Here is a 21,008-nt window from a genome sequence, read left to right as displayed (position 1 = left end):
TCATTTTACACACATTAATAAATATAAAATGATTATAAAAGAGTAAACTTTTTCAATTTTTAAAAAATATCTGTGATTCAAATTACCACCACCATCTTCAATTGGGTTGAGATGAGAGAAAAAATGTTGGAGTGATGACAAAGAAAATGTTGAGATGAGAGAGAAAATATCTCAACAAAGTGTTTTTGATTTGTTTTTTCAATTGGGACAACAGTAGGGATGACAGTAAAAATGTTGTAGTGAGAGAGATGACAGAGAAAATGTTGTTGGAGTGAGAGAGATCAAGAAGAAAGGGTTGAGAGGAATGAGGGAGGTGAGTAAGGGTTTGGGGATTTTTTTTTTTTAGTTTTGAAAATCAAAATCATTTAAATATCCTTGACCTTAAAACTTAGAATCCATGATAAATGAGGGTATTTTTGTCTATTATAATCCGGTACACATTGTTAAAACGTACCAACTGAAAAACAGGCGTACGCGTGTTAACAAACTCCATATATATATATATATATATATATATATATAATATTATTTAAAAAATGTTATAATTTTAGTTCAATAATATATGAATAAGGATAGATTTCAAAGATTTTTTGATTTATTTAATCAATTAATGTTTAACCTGATTTTAGTTTTTTTTTTCCAATAAATTGTGATATAAAAAATATAAAAATAATAAAATCAATATCGGTTTTATTTAAAAGGTTTAATTCACTAATTTAATTACGTATACATTTATTATAAATGTTTTCCATTATAGTTATATTTTTATGAATTAAAAATTGTTAAGATATAGATGAAAATAAATAAATTTTGAAGATCGTGACATAATTTTTTTGATAAAAGATATATTTATCCATTAAAATTAAGTTAAAAAAGAACAAATTTGATGGTGATAAGTGAAGGGACTTTTATTTTTAATAAAAGATAGTAAATTCTTATTTTAAATCAAAGAACCCTAGTGTGGTGAGCAGAGAAAAAGTGACAGAAAAAAGGATTTGCAGAGCTGAATCAAAATCTAAGCAATGGGTGAGAGTAAGAAACGAAAGAGACGAGGAGGCAAAAAGGGTGAGGAGGAACAACAGGCTATTCCTTCTCCTTCTGCGAAACGCACAAAGTTGAAGGAACCCTCCACCTTTCTGGAAAAGGTACTGCATAATCAAAACAAACCTTTTATTTGTAAATTTATATTTTTTTTTTCTGGGTTTGATGGGAATGGTTTGTTTGTCGCAGATGCGAGCGAGATTGTCTGGTGGGCATTTCAGGATGATTAACGAGAAGCTCTACACTTGCACGTATGTTATGTTGTGTTGTCTGTTCGCCTTTTTATTTTCTTCATTGGTTTCTGCACCTCAAATTTAGATTCTCTGTTATATGTTGTTTGTTATGTTGTGTCATGTCTTTTCAGTGGGAAGGAGGCTCTAGATTATTTCAAGGAAGAACCATCGTTATTCGATATGGTAAGGGTTGTTTTAATTTACATTCTTTAGATATAAAAAGGAACTTATGATTTCTTGTGTGATTGAACCTAATTTTGTTGCTGTCTTTACTTATCATCTTGTTGAATCTAAGTCTAGGCCCTAGCCTTCAAAAGGGATAACATAGTTCGATCAATGAAAGAACATTTAAAGTGGAAGGTTCTGACCACTGTAGACTCTAGAAATATGATGACCTCTATTTGTTATTTAAAGTACACAAATGTATGTTGTTATTGGTATAAATGGCAAATTAAACTCACTTTCCTTGAGGTTTATTCAAACTTTGACCGATTATATTACATTGGCCCAGCACAGTCGTTGTAGTTCTGAGAAATAAGGAGAGATTTTTGTTAGTGGGAGCAGCATGCTGTGTTTTTTTGTTATATATATTAAAAGAAGTTTTCAATTTTTCTGGCATGGATTTTAGTGGTTTCTATAGTCCATTCTTATTGTCTGTCTCAATTTGTCTTTCATTTATCCGGCTAGTATCATGCAGGATACAAATCGCAGATGTCAAATTGGCCTGAACAGCCGGTTAATGTAATTATCAAATGGCTGAAAAAACAGAGCCCTTCTTTTGTTATTGCTGATTTTGGTTGTGGTAAGAAGTTACTCTGACCTTATTGCAAATTTTAACTTCTACCTGATCCCTAAGTTCTTTTTCTCATTTTCAGTGCCTTCATGTTTCTATTCCAGGGGAAGCACTCATTGCTAAAACTTTGAAGAATAAAGTCTTCTCTCTGGATCTTGTCTCCAGTGATCCAAATGTAATTGCTTGTGACATGGCAAATGTATGTTTTCCTTCTTGTAAGCCTGTGCACATTGGAAGTTACTTTAATAGCATCAGACAGAAGTAATTTTATTTGTCATCCATCCTTGTCATTATTTATCATAATTATGTCAAAAGTCAGTTTATGACCTTCATAGCATTGGTCAGTTTTTGGCATTCTTTTCACAGAAGTGTGATGTTTCATTCATTAGGAAAATAAACATTATGTGATCATGAATAATTTTATTGATATGAATATTATGATATTGCTATTATTACTGCTAACGTTGCAAAGCAAATGCAACTGGTCAGGCTTCATGTTTGCATTTTTTGTTAGTTTCAAAATAAATGAAGTAGAGTCCTAAAGTGAGAACTGTCTCAAAGCACTTATTTGAAGGTTATAAACCAGATTACTTACAAGTGCTTCTGTGAAATATTGGCAGACTCCCCTTGCCTCCTCATCTGTTAACGTTGCTGTTTTCTGTCTTTCATTGATGGGAACCAACTACAAAAGTTACATTGAAGAATCAAATAGGGTGCTAAAGCCAGGGTTTGTTTCCTTTTGCATGATCTTAACTTCTCTTGGTGGACATTGCATCCCTACTGAGAATCTGACTTGTATAGTTTTCTTTAACAGTGGGTGGCTTTTGATAGCAGAAGTTAAGAGTAGGTTTGATCCAAACACTGGAGGAGCAGACCCTGAAAAGTTTTCAAATGCTATTTCTGAGCTAGGTTTCAAATCTGTAAAGAAGGTGTGGATAAGTTCATTTCGTTACTGCAATTAACTTGATTTGAGTTTTGCTAACTGGTGTTTACACACATGCAGGACTTCTCAAATAAAATGTTTATTTTGTTTTACTTTACTAAAAAGGTATGCAGCAAATTGCAGTGAATATATATGATTTAATTTTTTTTTCTCTTTTGTTCTTTATATATTTGCAGGATATAATCATCTATACTGATTCAGCTTACTGTTATGTGTGTAGGAAAAGCAAATTTCTAAGAGGAAGGAGATTGAATGGCCAACACTTAAACCTTGTTTGTACAAGCGTAGATGATGTTATAACATTTCCTTTTTTTTTTCTTTTCTCTGATGTACTCAAATGTTATATGTATCAGTTAAATCGATCATCTTTTTTAATGTTGGCATACTGTACCATTTTTTATAATTTTAAACGTAATAAACAATTATTATTACAATTTTCCAACTTATATTTGTATGAATAAATGTATAAATTAGTTATTTGTTAAAAATAATTATAGTTTGTAAATACATTGGGATGTATAGTATAAAATTGTAATTTAAATGGTTATTACTTAGGAAAAGAATATTTTGTGTGAATGGGAAAACAAATATTCAATGTAAATGAAAACAACTTTAAATAAAAAGTAAACAATTTTTAGTATGAAAAAGCTTAATAATAAAACAAATTGACTTCGGGTTAAAAATAACACCTAGTCAGGTAATTTAATTTAATTTAAATAAAAAGTTATTTGTAACAAACCTGTAAAATATAATTTAATAGTAATAATGATCAAATTTTTAAATTAATAACAATGTTTATTGAAATATTTTTATCATTGATATCAATAATGCACATTTAACACTATAATCGGATTTAGCTTAATAATAACAACTGTATAAAATAATTTGAATAAATAACAGGTACAATGTCAATTTTTTTATTTATTTAAGCATAAATTCTAAATTCTTTAAGTATATTAAAACTTCTAGTTCTATTTTTTTAATTTAACATTTTACATTTTAATTTTATATGGGCATAACTTTATAATAATAACTAATTTAAAAAATATTTATCGGCCATATAAATTAATTAAATCAATAATTATGTCAATAATTTAAAAATAGTTAAGTCAATAATCCGTATTCAATATAAAATAATTACTTTGTAAATTAGATAATAATACTCTATATCTATATATAACGAAATTTTTTCATTCTTTGTGTTTATATTTCTTTTTTAATTTTATCTTTTAAATATTTTTTTAAAATAAAAATTAATTATTTTATCGTTTTTTATTTAACCACTTTTGAAATTTAATTATTTTTTAAATTAAAAAATTACGTACAAAATAAAAAATATTTATAATAAAATTATAAATTTATCTACATTTAACTTTATAAATATAATAATAATGATGATGATGTTTTAAATTCTGAACACTAACATTATATGAAAAAGAAATATCTATTTACAAAATGTATTATTATAACTTCTTAATGTTAATTAAATTAAATTAAACTATTCTAATAATTCAACTACATTAACTACTTTTTTTTTTAATTTTATTTCAGACATAATGATGAATATTTAAAATCAATAAGTTTATTCAAAGTTAATTCAGTTTAAAATCTAGCTGAGAAAAAGAAAAAGGTGAATTGGGTAAATCTGGGTTTGGGGAAACTTTTTGAAGAAAAAGGTTTATAATTGGAGGGTTTAATAGGGGTAGATGCTTAAGTGTTGATTTTGCAGGATCTAATCATCTCTTCTACCTCCGTCGCGGCGCGCATCGAGTTTTCTTTTCTAGGTTTGTTTCCTTCTATGCTTGTTTCTGTAATTCCCTAATAAACATGGATAATATACTGAAATGATTGGCAGTAGCAGTATATGGCTTTCTGGTGGTATCATAGTGATATTCTTACATTATAGAATTTGTATCTCGAATTTCTTCTTTTACTTCATTGTTTGCTGCTTCTTCTGTTCTTGTACACTTTAAACATGTCTGTGTGTGGTGGGGTAATGGATCCCCTCATGCTCAAGTTGATTGAATTGTTTTTTTTTTCCTCTGTTTGTGCCTATGTATTGATTTTTTTTTCAGGTGCGGGCAAAAAACTCAGGCTGGATAAGATGCTGGGGAATATTTTGTAGTGTGGGTGCAGATGCATTTTTTACAAATGCAAAAGTATTAAGTGAGATTTTACAGCAGAAACAAAAGACTTCATTCACTAGCATATGAAAGTATGAATACTAATATTAAGTGAGATTTTTCAATATGAGTAGTTTTCTGAAACTAGCTTTCTTATGCGTACAATTCAAATTTTGCACAAACCTTTTGCACCCTGTCCATTCTCAAAGCTTATTTCCTCTACAAAGACATGGAGAAAATCTCAATCAATTTCTTAAGTGTACAAGACATGAGAAAATTCAGAACCAGCCTGAGTATCGGGTATCATCAAATGAATAAGTATACTTTCCCCTTGAACTTTACCCATATAATTTCACAATTCCTAAATCCATCTTGGGCTTTTGAGCATCACAATCTGGAAGGTATATACATGGGAGGAAGGGGAGTTATTTGGGATTGTGTGGCCTAATTTAGTTGTCAGTGTATTGTGCTCTCCTCTTTTGTTAAATAGTTGAGGCCTTTGTTATCTGTATTTTTATATCTTGATTATTTTCATTTCATTTTAATAATCACTAAATTTCACTAGCAAATTTTTTAATGCGTAATATTCAGGTGAGAAATATAAAGTTGGCAACAAGAAGTTCACAGTAACAGTATGGTGGTCTCCAGTACAAATCCCCACAGCAAGGAGATAGCCATCAGAAGGAGGATTTCTAGCATGTAAATTTTTACTCTTTTTTAATCTTTTATTGTATTGTAATGACGGTATCTTTGCTTGTTTCATCATATGTGATGTGTCTTTTTGGTTTTCATCTGGTAGTATGAAAATCATGCAAATACATCTAATTTAAACTAAAATAATCATGCAGAATTTGCAGGATAAATTGTGCCATTTTTATAAAACAATTATTGAAGCAGCAGTAGTTGGAGAAGTTAATATTCGGTACATTACTATAATGTCATCTTTAGTGGGTAGTATTGCATTAGTTAATATAGGGTACATTACTATAATATGCTGCACTACTTCCCCACCAATTTTCACATCAAATAATTCCAATTAAATCTTGCAATTCAAATAGAAAAACCTGTAAAAATTTACAGAATATGTTTACTCATTGCTGAAGGGTACAATTAAGCAATGCATTGGACCATATGCTTAATTCTTTGGTTGGTTTTGTGGCTGGGAAAATAAGAGCTGGGATATTGGCACGAAGTGTAGAATTTTTTGGTACCTTTCGAGAGCCATGCCTTCTAATCCACATTATACTAGCAAGTGTAGCTGGGATATAGTGTCAATTATATTTAGAGTTCTTAATGAATATATATACTCAATTATACGTGTTTTGTACAATAGAAATAAGTATCATGATCATTATATTCGGCACTTTAATTCTTAGCATGCTTGGCCGTTCTAATTCAAATTCAGTCAGTTATATAATTTTGCTAACTAAATTGTAAATTTATAGATTTAATAAACGTGAAGACGATTTCCCATCTTTGAGGGAATATAATGATTACTTGGAGGAAGTAGAGGACATGAGTAAGCTTTTATTGTCTTGTTAACAGCTGTTTCACTTGATAACTTTTGCTTTCTTTTCGTTATTTACCCATCTTTTCCCCCATTGCAGCATTTAACTTGATTGAAGGAATAGATATTTCAGCCATTGAAGAAAAAATTGCTAAATACCAGGAAGAAAATGCCGAACAAATAATGATTAATCGAGCTAGGAAGGTACATTTCAGTAATAGACTTTTCATTCATGGTCTCAATCACAAAAAGAGTGCAACTAAAGTGTGTTATGCAAGTACAAGTTTCCTGTCATTTTTTAATCTGTTTTTATGGTGATATTAATTAATCAGGCTGAAGAGTTGGCTGCAGCTCTGGCAGCAAGTAAGGGACAGCCTGCACTAACTGACAACGATGTGGTGAGCATTGGACTTTTATAAATTGATTACTATTACTTTCTGGCACAGTATTCAAACTTTATTTAGCTTATGTTATGTGATATTGGGCTTTAGTCTTATCATGTTACTGCCTCTATTATTATTATTATTATTATTATTATATATATATATATATATATATATATATATATATATATATATATATTACATGCACAAACTGATTCTTAATACAACTACTTATGTTTCATTTGTGAAAATTGTTGATTGTTTTTCCTTAAGCCAGCATTTGATATCTTTTTGATCCACATTTGACTGGAAAAAAATATGAGTCCTTGAAATCCAAATAAATTAATAAATCGCAATCAGATTCTCTTAAAAAGAAAAGGATATGGTTGTAAAGTTAAGAAGGACAAAATGAGCCAAAAGTTTCACTACATAACAAGGTATGGGACATAAATGGGCCAGTAGTTACGTGTCGAACTCTTGGACATTTGATGGATGATGGGTTGCTTGTGTCTGTCTATATATGAAGCAACTGTGAAGATGTGGATTCATTGTAGATGCAAGTGTGCAGAACCATAACATACATGATAACTGTGGTTTTGCTGGCAGTTGTTTGTGATAGTTCAGCTGTGAGATTTTTAATTTGAGACTTTTATAATAAACAGTATGATTAAAGTTTTGATTGCCTTAGCCTTCAATACCAATAAAACTTTGCTTGAAGCCTTTTACTTTCTTTTAGCAGTTTTATTTTGGTTGGGATTTAACTATGTTTGAATTAGCCAATACAATTTGCACGTTAAAGTGTTTTTTCTGTTTTGTTCCAATATCTAGTTTGTGGTACAAAGTCATGGAGCACCTTTTCCAAATTTAATATAAATATATGAAAGATTCTAAGAGTGTTTGTGTTGTAGTTACATTGAAGGTAAACCTAATCTAGCACTACTCTGGCCTCAACTCTTTTGCATTGAAAAGAGGAAAATGTCCATCCAACGTTTTTAAGAACACACCTAACTTTCTCTATTATCTATACTCTTGATGCAGGCCACAAACCAAAATTCTCAAACAGGATTTGGAGCTGTTCCACAGGGACAGTATGCACCTACATTTGCAGGAGGACAGCCAAGACCCACAGGCATGGCTCCACAACCTTTACCACTTGGAGGAGGTGACATGCTGGGCTTTGCAGGTGATGATGAGGAATCAAAGAAGCTACGAGATGAGAGAGGAGCAAGAGCTGGAGGATGGAGTGTACAAATAAGTCGGAAACGGGCACATGAAGAAGCTCTTGGAAGCCTCTGGGTTTGTTAAGACATTACTAATAATATTCATAACAATGCTAATTCCAGTGTCATGAAAGCTATTTTTTATGCATGGATATTTGATGTATATGGTGTAGAATGTAAGATTTATTGCATTTTTGTTTCGTTTAACTATAATGAATTATGTTTCAAGAGACCTTGGCTATGATTGGCAAAAACTAGCTGCAAAGTTTGTTCAAAACTAAAAAGTTGATATACGGCAAGTAAAATAGAGCACTTGTGGTGCCCAAACTCTTTTACTAAGAAAAGAAATGTACAAGCTACCGATAGTATTTAGAAAACAAAGCCTGAATCCAATTTCCAAATTGAAAACAAAACATAGAAGAGATAAAATCATGAAAACTTTATCTAAAGATAGTACAAAGAAAATAAAAAGCTTTTAGCATAAGTCGTCTAATAGCTTAAGCAAAAAATCTCAAACTATATATTAAGATAGTTTTCTTTCAAATTTGAACCAAAGCATAATGCTATACTGCTGCAGACATAATATTTTCATTATCTTAATTGATGCAACAGTTAAACAAAATGTAATATAAAAAAGTTGTGGTATATCAATATCTAGAACTTTATTGCCACATAATAAACCATAGTAAATTATTTAAATATTAAGATAAAAATGTTATGTAAAGACTTATTTATTATTTACCCTTATAAACATTAATGTGATAAAAAAGTGAAAATATAAATATTGTCATAAAAAATTGATAAAATTTATCTTGTGAGTGGGAAAATATTATAACAATAATAAGAAGAAAATACCCTTCTAAAGGGAATGATTATAAGAAGCTAGGAACTAACATTTTAAAGTAGGTCTGCTAAGCAAATACCTCTTTTGTAAAAGGTGAATTCTGCTAGTAAAAAAGTTATAAGTTAACTGAAACGTTCCCTTTGGCTCATCTTTTCTTTTTGATTTGTTTCTTTCTTTTTCAGATGTCAATTGATTAAAGAAAAAAATTTAATTTAAAGTGGAGGATATGGAAATAACAAAAGAAAATTGTCATATTACAAGAATAAAGACCACCATTAACTATAATAAAGAGAGTTTAATTGATTCATGTTAAATATATTAATTTTATCTTATTTTTATCTTTTATTTTTAATTAATTGATTATTATTATTTATTTATATTTTAGGTTTAGTTTATATTTTTTTTATTATAAACACAAAATATCAAGAAGATTAATCATATATAATTTTTATTATATTCAAATAATTCATTTCTTATTCTCTTTTGCTCCGTTATAATTTAATGGTATAAAAACATTCATTAAAGACTTTTTAATTTTTTTTAAATTTTATTTGCTGAAATAACCTATCTTTTTGTTTTGTACATACAATTTAATAATCTTCTTATTCTTAACATTGTACATTTAGATACAAATTTTGTGTTTTTTTTTATCATGTGTGTGGCATTAATGTCAATTTTGATTTTTACTTAAATTGGAGACAACTATTTGATTTATAACTAAAAGTGGATGTTACTGGTTATTTTTGTGACCTCTTTACAATTTCAATAATCTAATACTTGAATAACCTTGTAAAACAATTTCATTGAATAAAAGAAAATGTATATTGAACAACCATTGTTCTAAAATTACATTTATAAATAAAATCATCATTAAAACTCTTCATGATGATAAGAAGTTAGAGAAATTGATTGAAAATTTTAAAATAACTTATTTGTTTAAAAATATTATAATTTTTAGAGTAGATATTCAATACTCAGTACATCGAGTTAATTCATGCTATTCAAAAGGAAATTGGAACTCTGAGTAATCATATATTCATCTTTAGTTAAATATTTACTTTTTAAACAGCTATTGCATATAATATATTATAGTTTCGTAATTTGTTAAAGATAGAATATTTCAGTAAATATAGAACGTTTAAAAAAGTCCAAAATAATGAAATAGATTTTCTTTGAAAAGATAATTAATGAATCGTTTCTTTGAAAAGATTCATGATGATAAGAAATCGATTTTCCAAGTCATCGATTTTTCACCTTCAAACCATATATGTTACTTTGAAAGTTAATTCAAAAGTAGGTTATATTCAGTAAATAGAATTAAAAACAATATATATATATATATATATATATATATATATATATATNATATATATATATATATATATATATATATATATATATATATATATATATATATATATATATATATATAAAGAACAAGGGTGGACAAAAAGGAACAAAGGAAAAATTAGCTTACTGATTGAACAAAACCTGCAAACATCGTAAGTCTCCTTCCAATTGCACTGTGTTCATCCCATTCTGTGAGTGTCTCTTTTCCCTGCATTTCATAGTATAATCAATTTTCTCTTTTTCTGAGACTGATTGAATTGATTTCTGCTATATGCACGTTCGTTTCTGATATCATCGTTTTAGGGAATGAATTTCCCTTAGTTTGATCAATTGGGTTGGAAGCGAAGCCTTTGTGGATCACTGATTGGATTTCAAAGATCTGTTTTTTAAACAATTTCAATCGAATTCCTTCCTCTTTTCTCCATGTATCCCTCACTGCCGCTCCGTCGTGACAGGCCTGCCGCAGACCGCCCCCCTCGCCGCCATGGCCAATTCCCCATTTCAGATTTGGGTTTTTATTGGTTTTCAAATTTGAGTTCCTCTTCCTCACTTTTTCTTATCTCGTTCTTTTATTATTTCAGTTAAAGAAGTTATAATCGGCAATGAGATGTGTTTTATACTGTTACTAATAGATATGAAATATTATTATTATTGTACAGATTAATATTTTTCATTATGTATATTTAGTATGAGATATGCTAAAGCATTATTGTCACAATTCCAAGGAGTAAAATTCACAGGTTCTATATATATCTAATATTGGTATTCATTGTTGCAAGGCTATATAAAATATATGTAATTGTTTTCAATTTGTTGGTCAGGTTTTTGTGTTGATGGTATCAGGCTATATAATCTTTTTAGCTATGCTTGACTTTCTTCCTTTGCATCTTATTAACCACTGAACTTAAATGTTTCTGAACTTTTCTCTGGTGTTGTCTTTCTGAATGCTGCTTACATTTAAGGTAAGAAAAATGAGGGGAAACTGGATAATTTTAGAGGCAGAATGGGGGTCTTTGGTGCAATATGGAAACTCTTGATCCAATTTATGAGAAGATCGTCAGTGTTTGATTTCTGAGCTTGCAATTACATTAGGTTGTTGTTTTCGAATTACTGCAGTTTGGACCTGAAAACCAGCTCTTGGTTGATTGTGACCTTGTCAATTGGTGTAATATATATGCTCTCCAACTATGGATAACATGAAGAAAGATGAACCTCAAGATGAGAAGCCAGATGAGCTTGCTGAATCTCTGGATGATCTATTCTGTAGCATTTCCACCATGATCAAATCCGAGCTTCAGGTGAAACTCCAAATTCTTTCTTCCTTCCCTCTGACATCCTATTTTTATATGTTCAATAAACACTTGGTGAATTGAAATGTTGCATTGTTTGAAAAGTTGATTGTGATTTTTATTTACTTGTTTTGTTATAATGTGATGAGATTTTGTGTTAGGGGACAAATAATCAACTAGAGCTGTTGGAGAAGATGAATGTAAGAGTGGCAGAAGAGTACAAAGGGTTTGGTGACTTGGCTTCAGGGTTGAGGGTTTTTGTGGAGCAGCTGAAATGCAAGAGTGGTAGCTTCAATGAATATGTTGAGCAGATTGATAACATAGAGAAGCAGGTGACTGAGTTTGAAGCTGTTGTGTCTATGCTTGATAAGTATGTTGCTCTCTTGGAATCAAGAGTGCAATATGTGTACCTTCCCAAAATCCATCATCCTAATCAACAATAGTGTAAAACTTTTACTTTTCATTATTAACATTTACATTATTTCCTCATCTCAAGTGAATGAATTGCTAGATTTACCATCTTGTAGATTTACATTGAAAGGCCTACCATGATTTATGTATGCAATAATCTTTAAACTCAATTAGCATCATAATTGAATATTTCAAGAAAATCATGTTTATATATCAATCTTACTTTCCATGTGTAGGTCACCAGACTAAAATTGTACACTGATTAGTCAAACCATGTATTACAATCTTTCATTTTTTTTTCTTCCTCCACTAGTGATCATCCTTGCAAAAACAGTTAAACTCTTGGCTGATGAATAAACTAACATATGTACATTTGAAAAAAAAAAGAAATTCATATCACATTAATAAATCTCTTACATTATAGTGAGTACACCAATATTTGTAAACTTTTGATTCAAAACATTGTTGTGAACTTTTGTATGTAATGTAAGATTGATCCCAGTTTGAACCTTTTTTTTAGTAAAGCTACTAAAATTTATAATGAAAATATAGCTCAAAATAAATTTAAAACGAGGAATAATTTTTTTACAGAAATATATAATATAAAAGAAAAACATCAAAAAAGTTAAGAAAGGGCCTTAGCCTTGACTTCATAGTACTGATGCCAACTTTGTAATTGTAGTCATATCACTAAGCATGTGTCGAAATCGCTAGTGAGTTTAATATGAATATCCATGAGAAAGAATGTTGACTGAGCTATTTTTTTAAATCTCACATTGATTATATATAATCAAATTATAATGTTAGAATAATCAATGCAAATCATGCCTTACAAATGGATTGGCATGATTAAATTATATTTAAGGTTTACTCTTTAAGATAACAACGAAGTCTATATGCTCATTTATTAGAAATTTTTTATGAGTTTATGATTGAGGAAAACATTAATAATACAAAAAAGTGAAATAAATTATGGTTATTAACGCTAAATTTGTGAAATTGGAGCAAAGACTGCACATCTTCCTGCCACTATTACCAAGCCTAGCTAAAGCAGAAGTCATGTGCAATTGCTTACAATACTTTAGCCATATTTCAAAGGAAAAATAACAGTTCACACACTTTTGTAGAGAGGTGATCATGACATGTTTCACAGAGTGCTATATTGCACAAAAGTCTTGCCCCTCAGCTCAAGTTTAGTTGACTATACTAATTTAGTCAGTCTTGGAAACAAAATTCTATATAGTAAGCATACACGTTATATATATATATATATATATATATATATATATATATATATATATATATATATATATTCACTCAAGTATTAAATTTCTTTTATTTATTTTAGTGTAATAGATACTATGTCATGCATATGCTCAAAACCATAATTAAGACAGAAGCCATTAAGAACTAGATAAAGATAAATATCCATTGTACATTAATTATATGGTTTAAAGATACATAATAACATTATATATTATTTTAGTTTTTTGAGAATCTCTTACCCATATAAAAAAGATATAACTAAATAAACAAGTTATAGAAGCATTATACAAAAAATTAAGTTTTCATTAAAAAATTTTTAAGTTAAATTATCTTTTTTATTTATTAAATAATTTTAGCTTAATATATATATATATATATATATATATATATATATATATATATTGTATAAAAAAACATTATAATTGAAATGTATATATTATTATGAATATTTTCTGTTTTTCAAGTTTTAGTATCAGGTCAAAACCAATTCAATTCATTTTAGAAAAAGAAAACTCAAAAATTTATGTCTATTATTTCACTAACATGGGTAAATTTTTTACAGAATAGAGAAAAAAAAAAGAAAAAAATTATGTTTATTACCTATGGAATAGATATAAGTTTATTTTTATTATTTAGATAACAAAGGGTAAATTTACTTTAAGGATTTTACTAGACATATATTTAGAAATTTATGTTTTTTTTTTTTAATTACGTCTAACCTAGAATGGACATAAAAAGCTTGAAATACCGAAAGTATTTTTTTTTTAGTGTTAGTAAAAATTCAAATTTTAAGGTAGAGTAAATAATAACATACTTCAACATCTTTCATAACAAAATAAAAATTAAGGTTTAAAAACCCTTTTTTCTTCCTAAATTAAGTTTTGATGTTCAGTTTAATTTCCACTTTTAAAAATGTCAACCTTTTATGATAGGAAAAATGTATCAAATCAGTCTTATTCATTAACAAATCACAAATTTTTGTAACACTTTCCGTTAACAAATCCCAAAATATTAGATATCTAAGTATGAGAACTTGTGATTTATTGTTCATTAAGTGCTGCCATGAGGACTGATTTGATATATTTTTCATATCATATGGACTAAAAATTGACATTTTTTAAAAGGAGCACTAAATTGATCATCACAACTTAACTTAGGAACAAAAAAGAGTTTAAACCAAAAATTAAAGACTCTACGAGTTAAGACTTAAAACATAATAAAGGTAAAGATACTAACTATGGCTGGAAACTTTGTCTACTATAATTAACTTGAAGTAATAAATAAATTTGTGCATTTATTTTAACAAAAATAAGAATTGAATTGTTGAAAACATATCATTGGGTTCCTTTCTTAAATCTTCTGAAGCCAATAACTGCAATAATGAACTCTCAATTTATAAAACCAACACTAGGCTATAACAAAAATTCAGAATATTCTGATTATTTCTAAAATATGGACTATAACATAGTAATGTTCAAGGACTGTGTAAATATTTTATAATGACAAATCATAACAGAACAACAAGCTAAAGCAAAAAAGCCATGAAAAAAAAACACATTAGAAATTATGATATTGTAATATTCAAAATGTTTCATATAGGATCAGAAAAGGCAATATAAAATAGAAATTAGAGTATTTCACAAATTAAGATTTAAGAAAATACGATAAATTCAAAGAAACTTAGTATTTGAGCCACAAAACATATAGGATCACAAAACATATAGGATCCACAAAACAAATCTGAACAAAAGAAAAGTTAAAAAAATGGTAACCAAAAGAATTAACTTCAATTGAAGGTGTGATCTTATTATTTATTACAACTGTTTTGATTGAAGTATTTTCTAATAGATCATATTATTTCATGACATATAATTCCTCTGTTCATTTCAATGTTATTATAGAAAAAAATCAAAGTAAATGCAATTTTTTTCTAATTACTTTCTAAAACGAGGATTAAACTTTTTACAACAATATATAATATAAAAAGAAAAGTGGTATGAAACATCCTCATCCATAATTAATGCAACGTGGATTTTTCTAGTCACCTATAACTGTATTGCAGAAAAGTCTTGACCCTCAGCTGAAGTTTAGATTTGTATTATAATTAAGTAGACTTGGAAATTACAAGGAATGGGCAGAACTTACACAAGTCACTAAAGGCTTAAAGACTGAAAATAATTGAGCTTTTGCCATGGAATTTAAGTTAGCTTCTTCTAATTGTGGTCTATAAATGTCTTGCCTTCTCTAGTTTTCACTTCATATCTCCTTCTTGCATTCTTAACTTTAATAGAGCTCATCATCATGCTTCGCAGCAGACTCTATCAGCTTTGCGTGGCCACCTTTTCATGCATCTTTTTATGTCATGGAAGTTTGCATGCAGATATGTGTGCGGAGACAGACAAGCAAGCCCTTCTCAAGTTAAAGGAAGGTTTTGTTCATAGAATGGAACTTCTATCTTCTTGGAAAGGTGATGATTGTTGCAGATGGAAAGGAGTTTCATGCAATAATTTAACAGGTCATGTAACCTCTCTTCATCTCAGATTTTCAAATTCTACACGTGTTGAAGATTTAAACTATCTTTTAGACACAATGCCAGAGATGAAATTTTTCAGTGCCCCTACAAACTTGGGAGGTAACATAGATTATTCAATATGTGAGCTGAAGCATCTCACTTTCTTAGATCTCAGTCATAATGACTTACAGGGAGAGATCCCAAAATGTATTGGTTCACTTGGTCAATTGACACAGTTAAATCTTGCATGGAATTTTCTTAATTCTGTTCCTTATTCTCTGTCAAATCTTTCCAATTTGCAATATCTTGACCTTGGGAGAAATTATTTTGTTGCAAAAGACCTTGATTGGCTTTCTCACCTTTCTACTTTGAGATACCTTGATCTCTCAAAAAATAATCTTGGTGCGGTTACTGATTGGCCATCATCAATAGGTAAAGTCCCTTTTCTATCTGAACTCTATTTAAATGATTGTGGATTCCCTCAAGTCAAACCAAAATCAATCTCCCACATCAATTCTTCCACTTACCTCCAAATCCTCAGTCTATCAGGAAATCACTTTGACTCTTCAATCATGTCATGGGTGTTGAATGTTAGCAAAGTCCTCACAGTTCTTGATCTCTCACACAATGAACTTGATAATGGCATCATAAAGACCTTTAACACTTTGTGTCAACTTAAGAGGTTGTATCTGGGTTCCAATAAATTGTCTGAACAACTCAGTGATTACTTACCAGAATTTTGTTCTGCAAAAGATTTAGAGGTGTTGAGTCTTGACCATAACCCATTTGGTAAAGGGTTGCTTCCTGATTTTTCATTATTTTCATCCTTGGAAAGACTTTCACTTCAGAATACCAGTACTGTTGGGCCTTTATTATTCGGTCACTTGCCTCGTCTTAAAGCTTTGGATCTCAGTTTAAACAATTTGAATGGATCATTGCCTGTATTCGAACTGACGAAATTTTCCTCACTGCATTTTCTGGATCTTTCTCACAACAAATTGAGTGGGAGACTTCCATATAGTATTGGACAACTTTCTAATATCTGGTTTTTGTTCATTTCTTCAAACGAGTTGAATGGGGACATTAGTGAAGAGCATGTATCAAACCTTTCTAGATTGAAGATATTTGATGTGAGTAAAAATTCTCTTTCGTTTAACTTGAACCCAGATTTGGTTCCTCCTTTCCAATTGGTGGCATTATATGCATCATCGTGCGTTTTGGGGTATCAATTTCCATTGTGGCTTAAACATCAAAAGAAACTTCAGGTGCTGCAAATCTCTAATACATCCATTATGGGTTCGTTTCCTGAATGGTTAGGGGACATATCATCAACTTTGTTATACATAAATGTTTCCCATAATAAACTTAGTGGAGTCTTACCAAAATCACTATCACAGATTAAGACAGGACTTATGAGTACATGGGATTTTAGTTTCAACAATTTGTCTGGCCCATTGCTTCCTTTTCCTCCAAGTGTATTTGAGCTCTTTCTCTCAAATAATAGGTTCTCAGGGTTTGTATCTTCCTTTTGTGAAACATCCCCATTAACTTATCTTGACCTGTCTAGTAATGAACTCACAGGACCCCTTCCAAATTGTTGGGAGAAATTTCAAAAATTGGAAGTTCTAAATTTGGCAAATAACAGTTTATCAGGGAGAGTGCCAGATTCGTTTGGCAATTTACAAAGTATTTTGTCGATGCATCTAAATAACAATCACTTCTTCGGTGAGGTACCATCTCTGGCTCTTAGCAAAGGAAGCTTAAGATTAATTGATTTTGGAGATAATAATCTTGAAGGAACATTACAAACATGGTTAGACTTGGAAAATTTGATTGTATTGCGTCTACGAGGTAACAGGATCCAAGGAAGCATACCCACAAGTCTATGTAATATGTTATCTCTTCAAATATTGGATCTCTCGTCAAACAACATCACAGGGGAAATACCACAATGCATTGGTCACATAAGTGCAATGTCAGATATGGAATTTGGAAGGGAAACAATGTTCTATGGAACATCTGCACCTTTAGTATTTCATGACAGTGGAATTGGGCTTTATTTTGAGGAAATATCATTGACATTGGAAGGAATAAACTTCCAATTGAAGAGAATTTATGGACATTTTATAGTCATTGATATTTCTAATAACAACTTAAGAGGAGAAATACCGGAAAGTATAACATCACTAGTGGCTTTACAATTCTTAAATCTTTCAAGAAATAATCTTAATGGATTCATTCCCGAAAATATAGGTCGTTTGGAGATGTTGGAAGCACTTGACTTGTCAAGAAACCATCTTCATGGTAGGATTCCAACAAGCTTTCAAAAGATGTATTTTCTAGCTGTGATGGACTTGTCTTTCAACAACTTATCAGGAATGATTCCGATAGGCGGCCAACTACTTATCTTTGATGAGTCTTGTTATGTTGGGAACATTGGGCTTTGTGGTTTACCACTCGAAAACCAATGCCCAGATGTGATTCCAGAGAGAGGAAGAAGAGTTCAGAAAAAAGAGGATGAACTCTTAAGCTTTGAGTTTTATCTGAGCATGGGTTTGGGATTTTTTGTTGGATTTTGGAGTGTTTGTGGAACTTTAATAGTAAAAAGTTCATGGAGATATGCTTATTTTCAGTGCTTCATCAATGTAACAATGTAACCGATTGGATGTATGTCACAATCCTTGTCTTCATTGTCAGAATGAAAAGAAGATTCCGAATTCAAGACCTCAAGGTAAACTTTGTGGCATCTCTTTTTATGTTATCATACCATCTTATTTATTAATTTTTTACTGCCCACAGTTCAATTTTTTTTTAAAAAGCTTAAAATGTAGTTGTAAACTTGCTCATCATGAGTGATGCTTGTTTAGAAATTGAATTTATGACATTCCATTTGCTTTTATTATTTGGTAGGGAAATCTATGGTGAGAGTAATATGATGCAATGCTTTGCTTAATTTGAAGGACAACATCAAATTCCATTTCAAGTTCATTTGGATTATAAATAAATTTTTAGTTGTGACAACTCTTTCATTCTTGAGGGAGAATATATATATATACTCAAATATTTCTAATGTACTTTTATTATTTATGTTGTTAAAGATTTTGAATGTGATTTCTTTTTATTATTTGATATTAAGGAAGAGAAAAATATGGATCATTTCAATACTAAATTCTCCGTAATAAAGCAATTCTTATTTTTTTTAATATTCAATGATTTAGACGAATCGGAACATAAATACAAATATATATGTTATTTTGAGAGTGAGGATTAGTATAGATTTTTATATAAAAAAAACGAAAATAAATATGGTGAAATTCACAAATGTTATATCCTCGTCTTCTCATTGTAAACATTTGTTTATAATCCTACATTGTCATATGTTGCTAAAATAATAAATTTATTTTATGATTAAAATATATGTTGTATTGTTAAAAATGGTTAAAGGTGTTTTCAAAATAATATATTTTGTTGTTGTTGGGCATTGTTTTAATCAATACTTATTATACTAATGCAACTTCAATTTGAAAAAGGGATTGTTTAAACAAAATTGATTTATATAAATTATTCAAAAATCTAAGTCTATTTAAAGATTTATTTCATAAGAACCACCCTATTATACATATCATAATTTTCTCTGCGAAACAAAAAGATCATTGGCCAAATGAAAAAAAAAAAGTTAATTCCTATTTTGGTTTTCGCTTATGGTCTCTCTTTTTCTAATGGTTCAAAGTGATCCATTCTTATATAAAAATGGTTCAATTTGATGTTTTTTACTAATGGCGTTTAAAATGATAACGATGTAATGTACACTTTAACCAATATTTAATGAGTTATCCGATTTTAAAATAGGTGTCAAGATCAACTAAGTGATATAACAATGTTAAAAGTCCTTTAACCTTAATTAAACTCTCTCTATTACAATTAAATTTATTTTACCTTAATTAAACTCTCAATTCACTATCATGAAACTCTAATTAGAAATTTCTTTTCCTTTCTGTTTTCTGGTTCTCGAATATACCCTGCCTTGGGGTGTCTCTACGGGTTTCATAGGTTTTCTTCTTCTCCTTTGTCTTGATTCGAACTCGCAAATCTTGGTGGTTAGATAGGAGGTTTCGACTTCTCCTTTCCTGGTTAGAAGTTGTGATTAGAGATAGCAAAAAAATTCGAACCCACATATATCCGTAGATAAAATCTGCGACGAATAGTTAATATCCATAGATATTTCTTCATAATATTATTTGTATTTTTTTTTCACAATTTAATTTAGATTTTATTTAAAAACTTATAAAATAAATTTTTAAAATATTCGCAGGATGAAAACGGGTATCCACAAATTTTTTATGCGGATATCTAGCGAGTAAAGGGTACAATTTTATTCGGCGGGTCGGGTTGCGGATAGGTACTATCTGTACCCGACCCGTTGTCATTCCTAGTCGTGATTGACTGGGTTGAATTTAGGTTCTGTTATTTGGAGTTTTTGTTCTTTGGTTATTCTCTACATGTTTTGATCTCGCAATTTGGGGCTAGGGTTTTGATTTGGGTTCTGTTATTTGGGATTTTTGTTATTCATTATCCTCTCTAAGTTTTGATCTCGCATTTGGGGTTAGGATTTGGATTTAGATTCTATTATATGGGGTTTATGTTCTTGATTTTTCTTTACAGGTTTTGATCTTAAGATTTGGAGCTAGGGTTTTAATTTGGGTTCTGTTATTTGGAGTTTTTGTTCTTGATTTTTCGCATACAGGTTTTTTATCTCGCAATTTGATACTATAGTTTTGATTTGGGATTATGGAGTTTTTTCCGTTTAGAGGGTGATGGTTGCAGTTTGTGATTTTCCGATGATGGTTTGATTTCGAGTTTCCGGTAATGGTGTGGGTGCATGACCAACAAAAAAGATTAAATTGAACCATTTTTATAAAAGAAAGATCATTTGAACAACTCAAAAATATAAAGATTACTTTAAATAAAACTAACTAATAAAAAGATCAAAATAAGTATTAAATAAAAAAGAAATTGTAAAATATACCGATATACATCACTCAAATTATACATCAGTTTACCAATCATAACTACACTTTGACTGAAAATTTTGA

General features: G+C 29.6%; 4 protein-coding genes across 10 annotated transcripts; all 4 read left to right on the top strand.

The window, feature by feature from the left end:
- Positions 1-935: 935 nt before the first annotated feature.
- On the top strand, positions 936-3,452 carry LOC106779305 (ribosomal RNA-processing protein 8-like). Of its 2 annotated transcripts, XM_014667393.2 has the most exons (9): positions 936-1,145; positions 1,231-1,292; positions 1,406-1,457; positions 1,962-2,076; positions 2,172-2,266; positions 2,688-2,794; positions 2,882-2,996; positions 3,071-3,115; positions 3,231-3,452. In XM_014667393.2, the coding sequence occupies exons 1-9, from the start codon at positions 1,023-1,025 to the stop codon at positions 3,300-3,302; spliced, it is 786 nt and encodes a 261-aa protein (XP_014522879.1). In that variant the 5' UTR covers positions 936-1,022; the 3' UTR covers positions 3,303-3,452. The 2 variants fall into 2 exon arrangements, with proteins under 2 accessions (XP_014522879.1, XP_014522880.1); XM_014667394.2 differs by lacking the exon at positions 1,962-2,076 and having other exon boundaries at positions 2,150-2,266.
- Positions 3,453-4,628: 1,176 nt separating this feature from the next.
- LOC106779297 lies at positions 4,629-8,473 on the top strand. 3 transcript variants are annotated; one of them, XM_022776547.1, is made up of 7 exons: positions 4,629-4,794; positions 5,086-5,176; positions 5,725-5,832; positions 6,579-6,652; positions 6,741-6,844; positions 6,973-7,038; positions 8,062-8,473. In XM_022776547.1, exons 3-7 carry the CDS (start codon positions 5,768-5,770, stop codon positions 8,326-8,328), a joined length of 576 nt encoding a protein of 191 aa, XP_022632268.1. In that variant the 5' UTR covers positions 4,629-4,794; positions 5,086-5,176; positions 5,725-5,767; the 3' UTR covers positions 8,329-8,473. The 3 variants fall into 3 exon arrangements, with proteins under 3 accessions (XP_022632268.1, XP_014522866.1, XP_014522864.1); XM_014667380.2 differs by having other exon boundaries at positions 4,630-4,794; positions 5,086-5,225; XM_014667378.2 differs by lacking the exon at positions 5,086-5,176 and having other exon boundaries at positions 4,630-4,794.
- A 2,054-nt stretch (positions 8,474-10,527) lies between these two features.
- LOC106779298 (biogenesis of lysosome-related organelles complex 1 subunit 2) lies at positions 10,528-12,252 on the top strand. 4 transcript variants are annotated; one of them, XM_022776549.1, is made up of 4 exons: positions 10,529-10,628; positions 10,741-10,968; positions 11,554-11,735; positions 11,888-12,252. In XM_022776549.1, the coding sequence occupies exons 3-4, from the start codon at positions 11,625-11,627 to the stop codon at positions 12,167-12,169; spliced, it is 393 nt and encodes a 130-aa protein (XP_022632270.1). In that variant the 5' UTR covers positions 10,529-10,628; positions 10,741-10,968; positions 11,554-11,624; the 3' UTR covers positions 12,170-12,252. The 4 variants fall into 4 exon arrangements, with proteins under 4 accessions (XP_014522869.1, XP_014522867.1, XP_022632270.1 ...); XM_014667383.2 differs by lacking the exon at positions 10,741-10,968 and having other exon boundaries at positions 10,528-10,589; XM_014667381.2 differs by lacking the exon at positions 10,741-10,968 and having other exon boundaries at positions 10,528-10,628.
- A 3,533-nt stretch (positions 12,253-15,785) lies between these two features.
- On the top strand, positions 15,786-17,994 carry LOC106779273 (phytosulfokine receptor 2-like). The gene is made up of 2 exons (XM_014667354.1): positions 15,786-17,766; positions 17,960-17,994. The coding sequence occupies exons 1-2, from the start codon at positions 15,786-15,788 to the stop codon at positions 17,992-17,994; spliced, it is 2,016 nt and encodes a 671-aa protein (XP_014522840.1).
- Positions 17,995-21,008: the final 3,014 nt, after the last annotated feature.

Source organism: Vigna radiata, unplaced genomic scaffold, assembly GCF_000741045.1.
Source record: "Vigna radiata var. radiata cultivar VC1973A unplaced genomic scaffold, Vradiata_ver6 scaffold_190, whole genome shotgun sequence".
Classification (NCBI taxonomy): Eukaryota; Viridiplantae; Streptophyta; class Magnoliopsida; order Fabales; family Fabaceae; genus Vigna; species Vigna radiata.
This window is presented reverse-complemented; position numbering and strand designations above follow the sequence as displayed.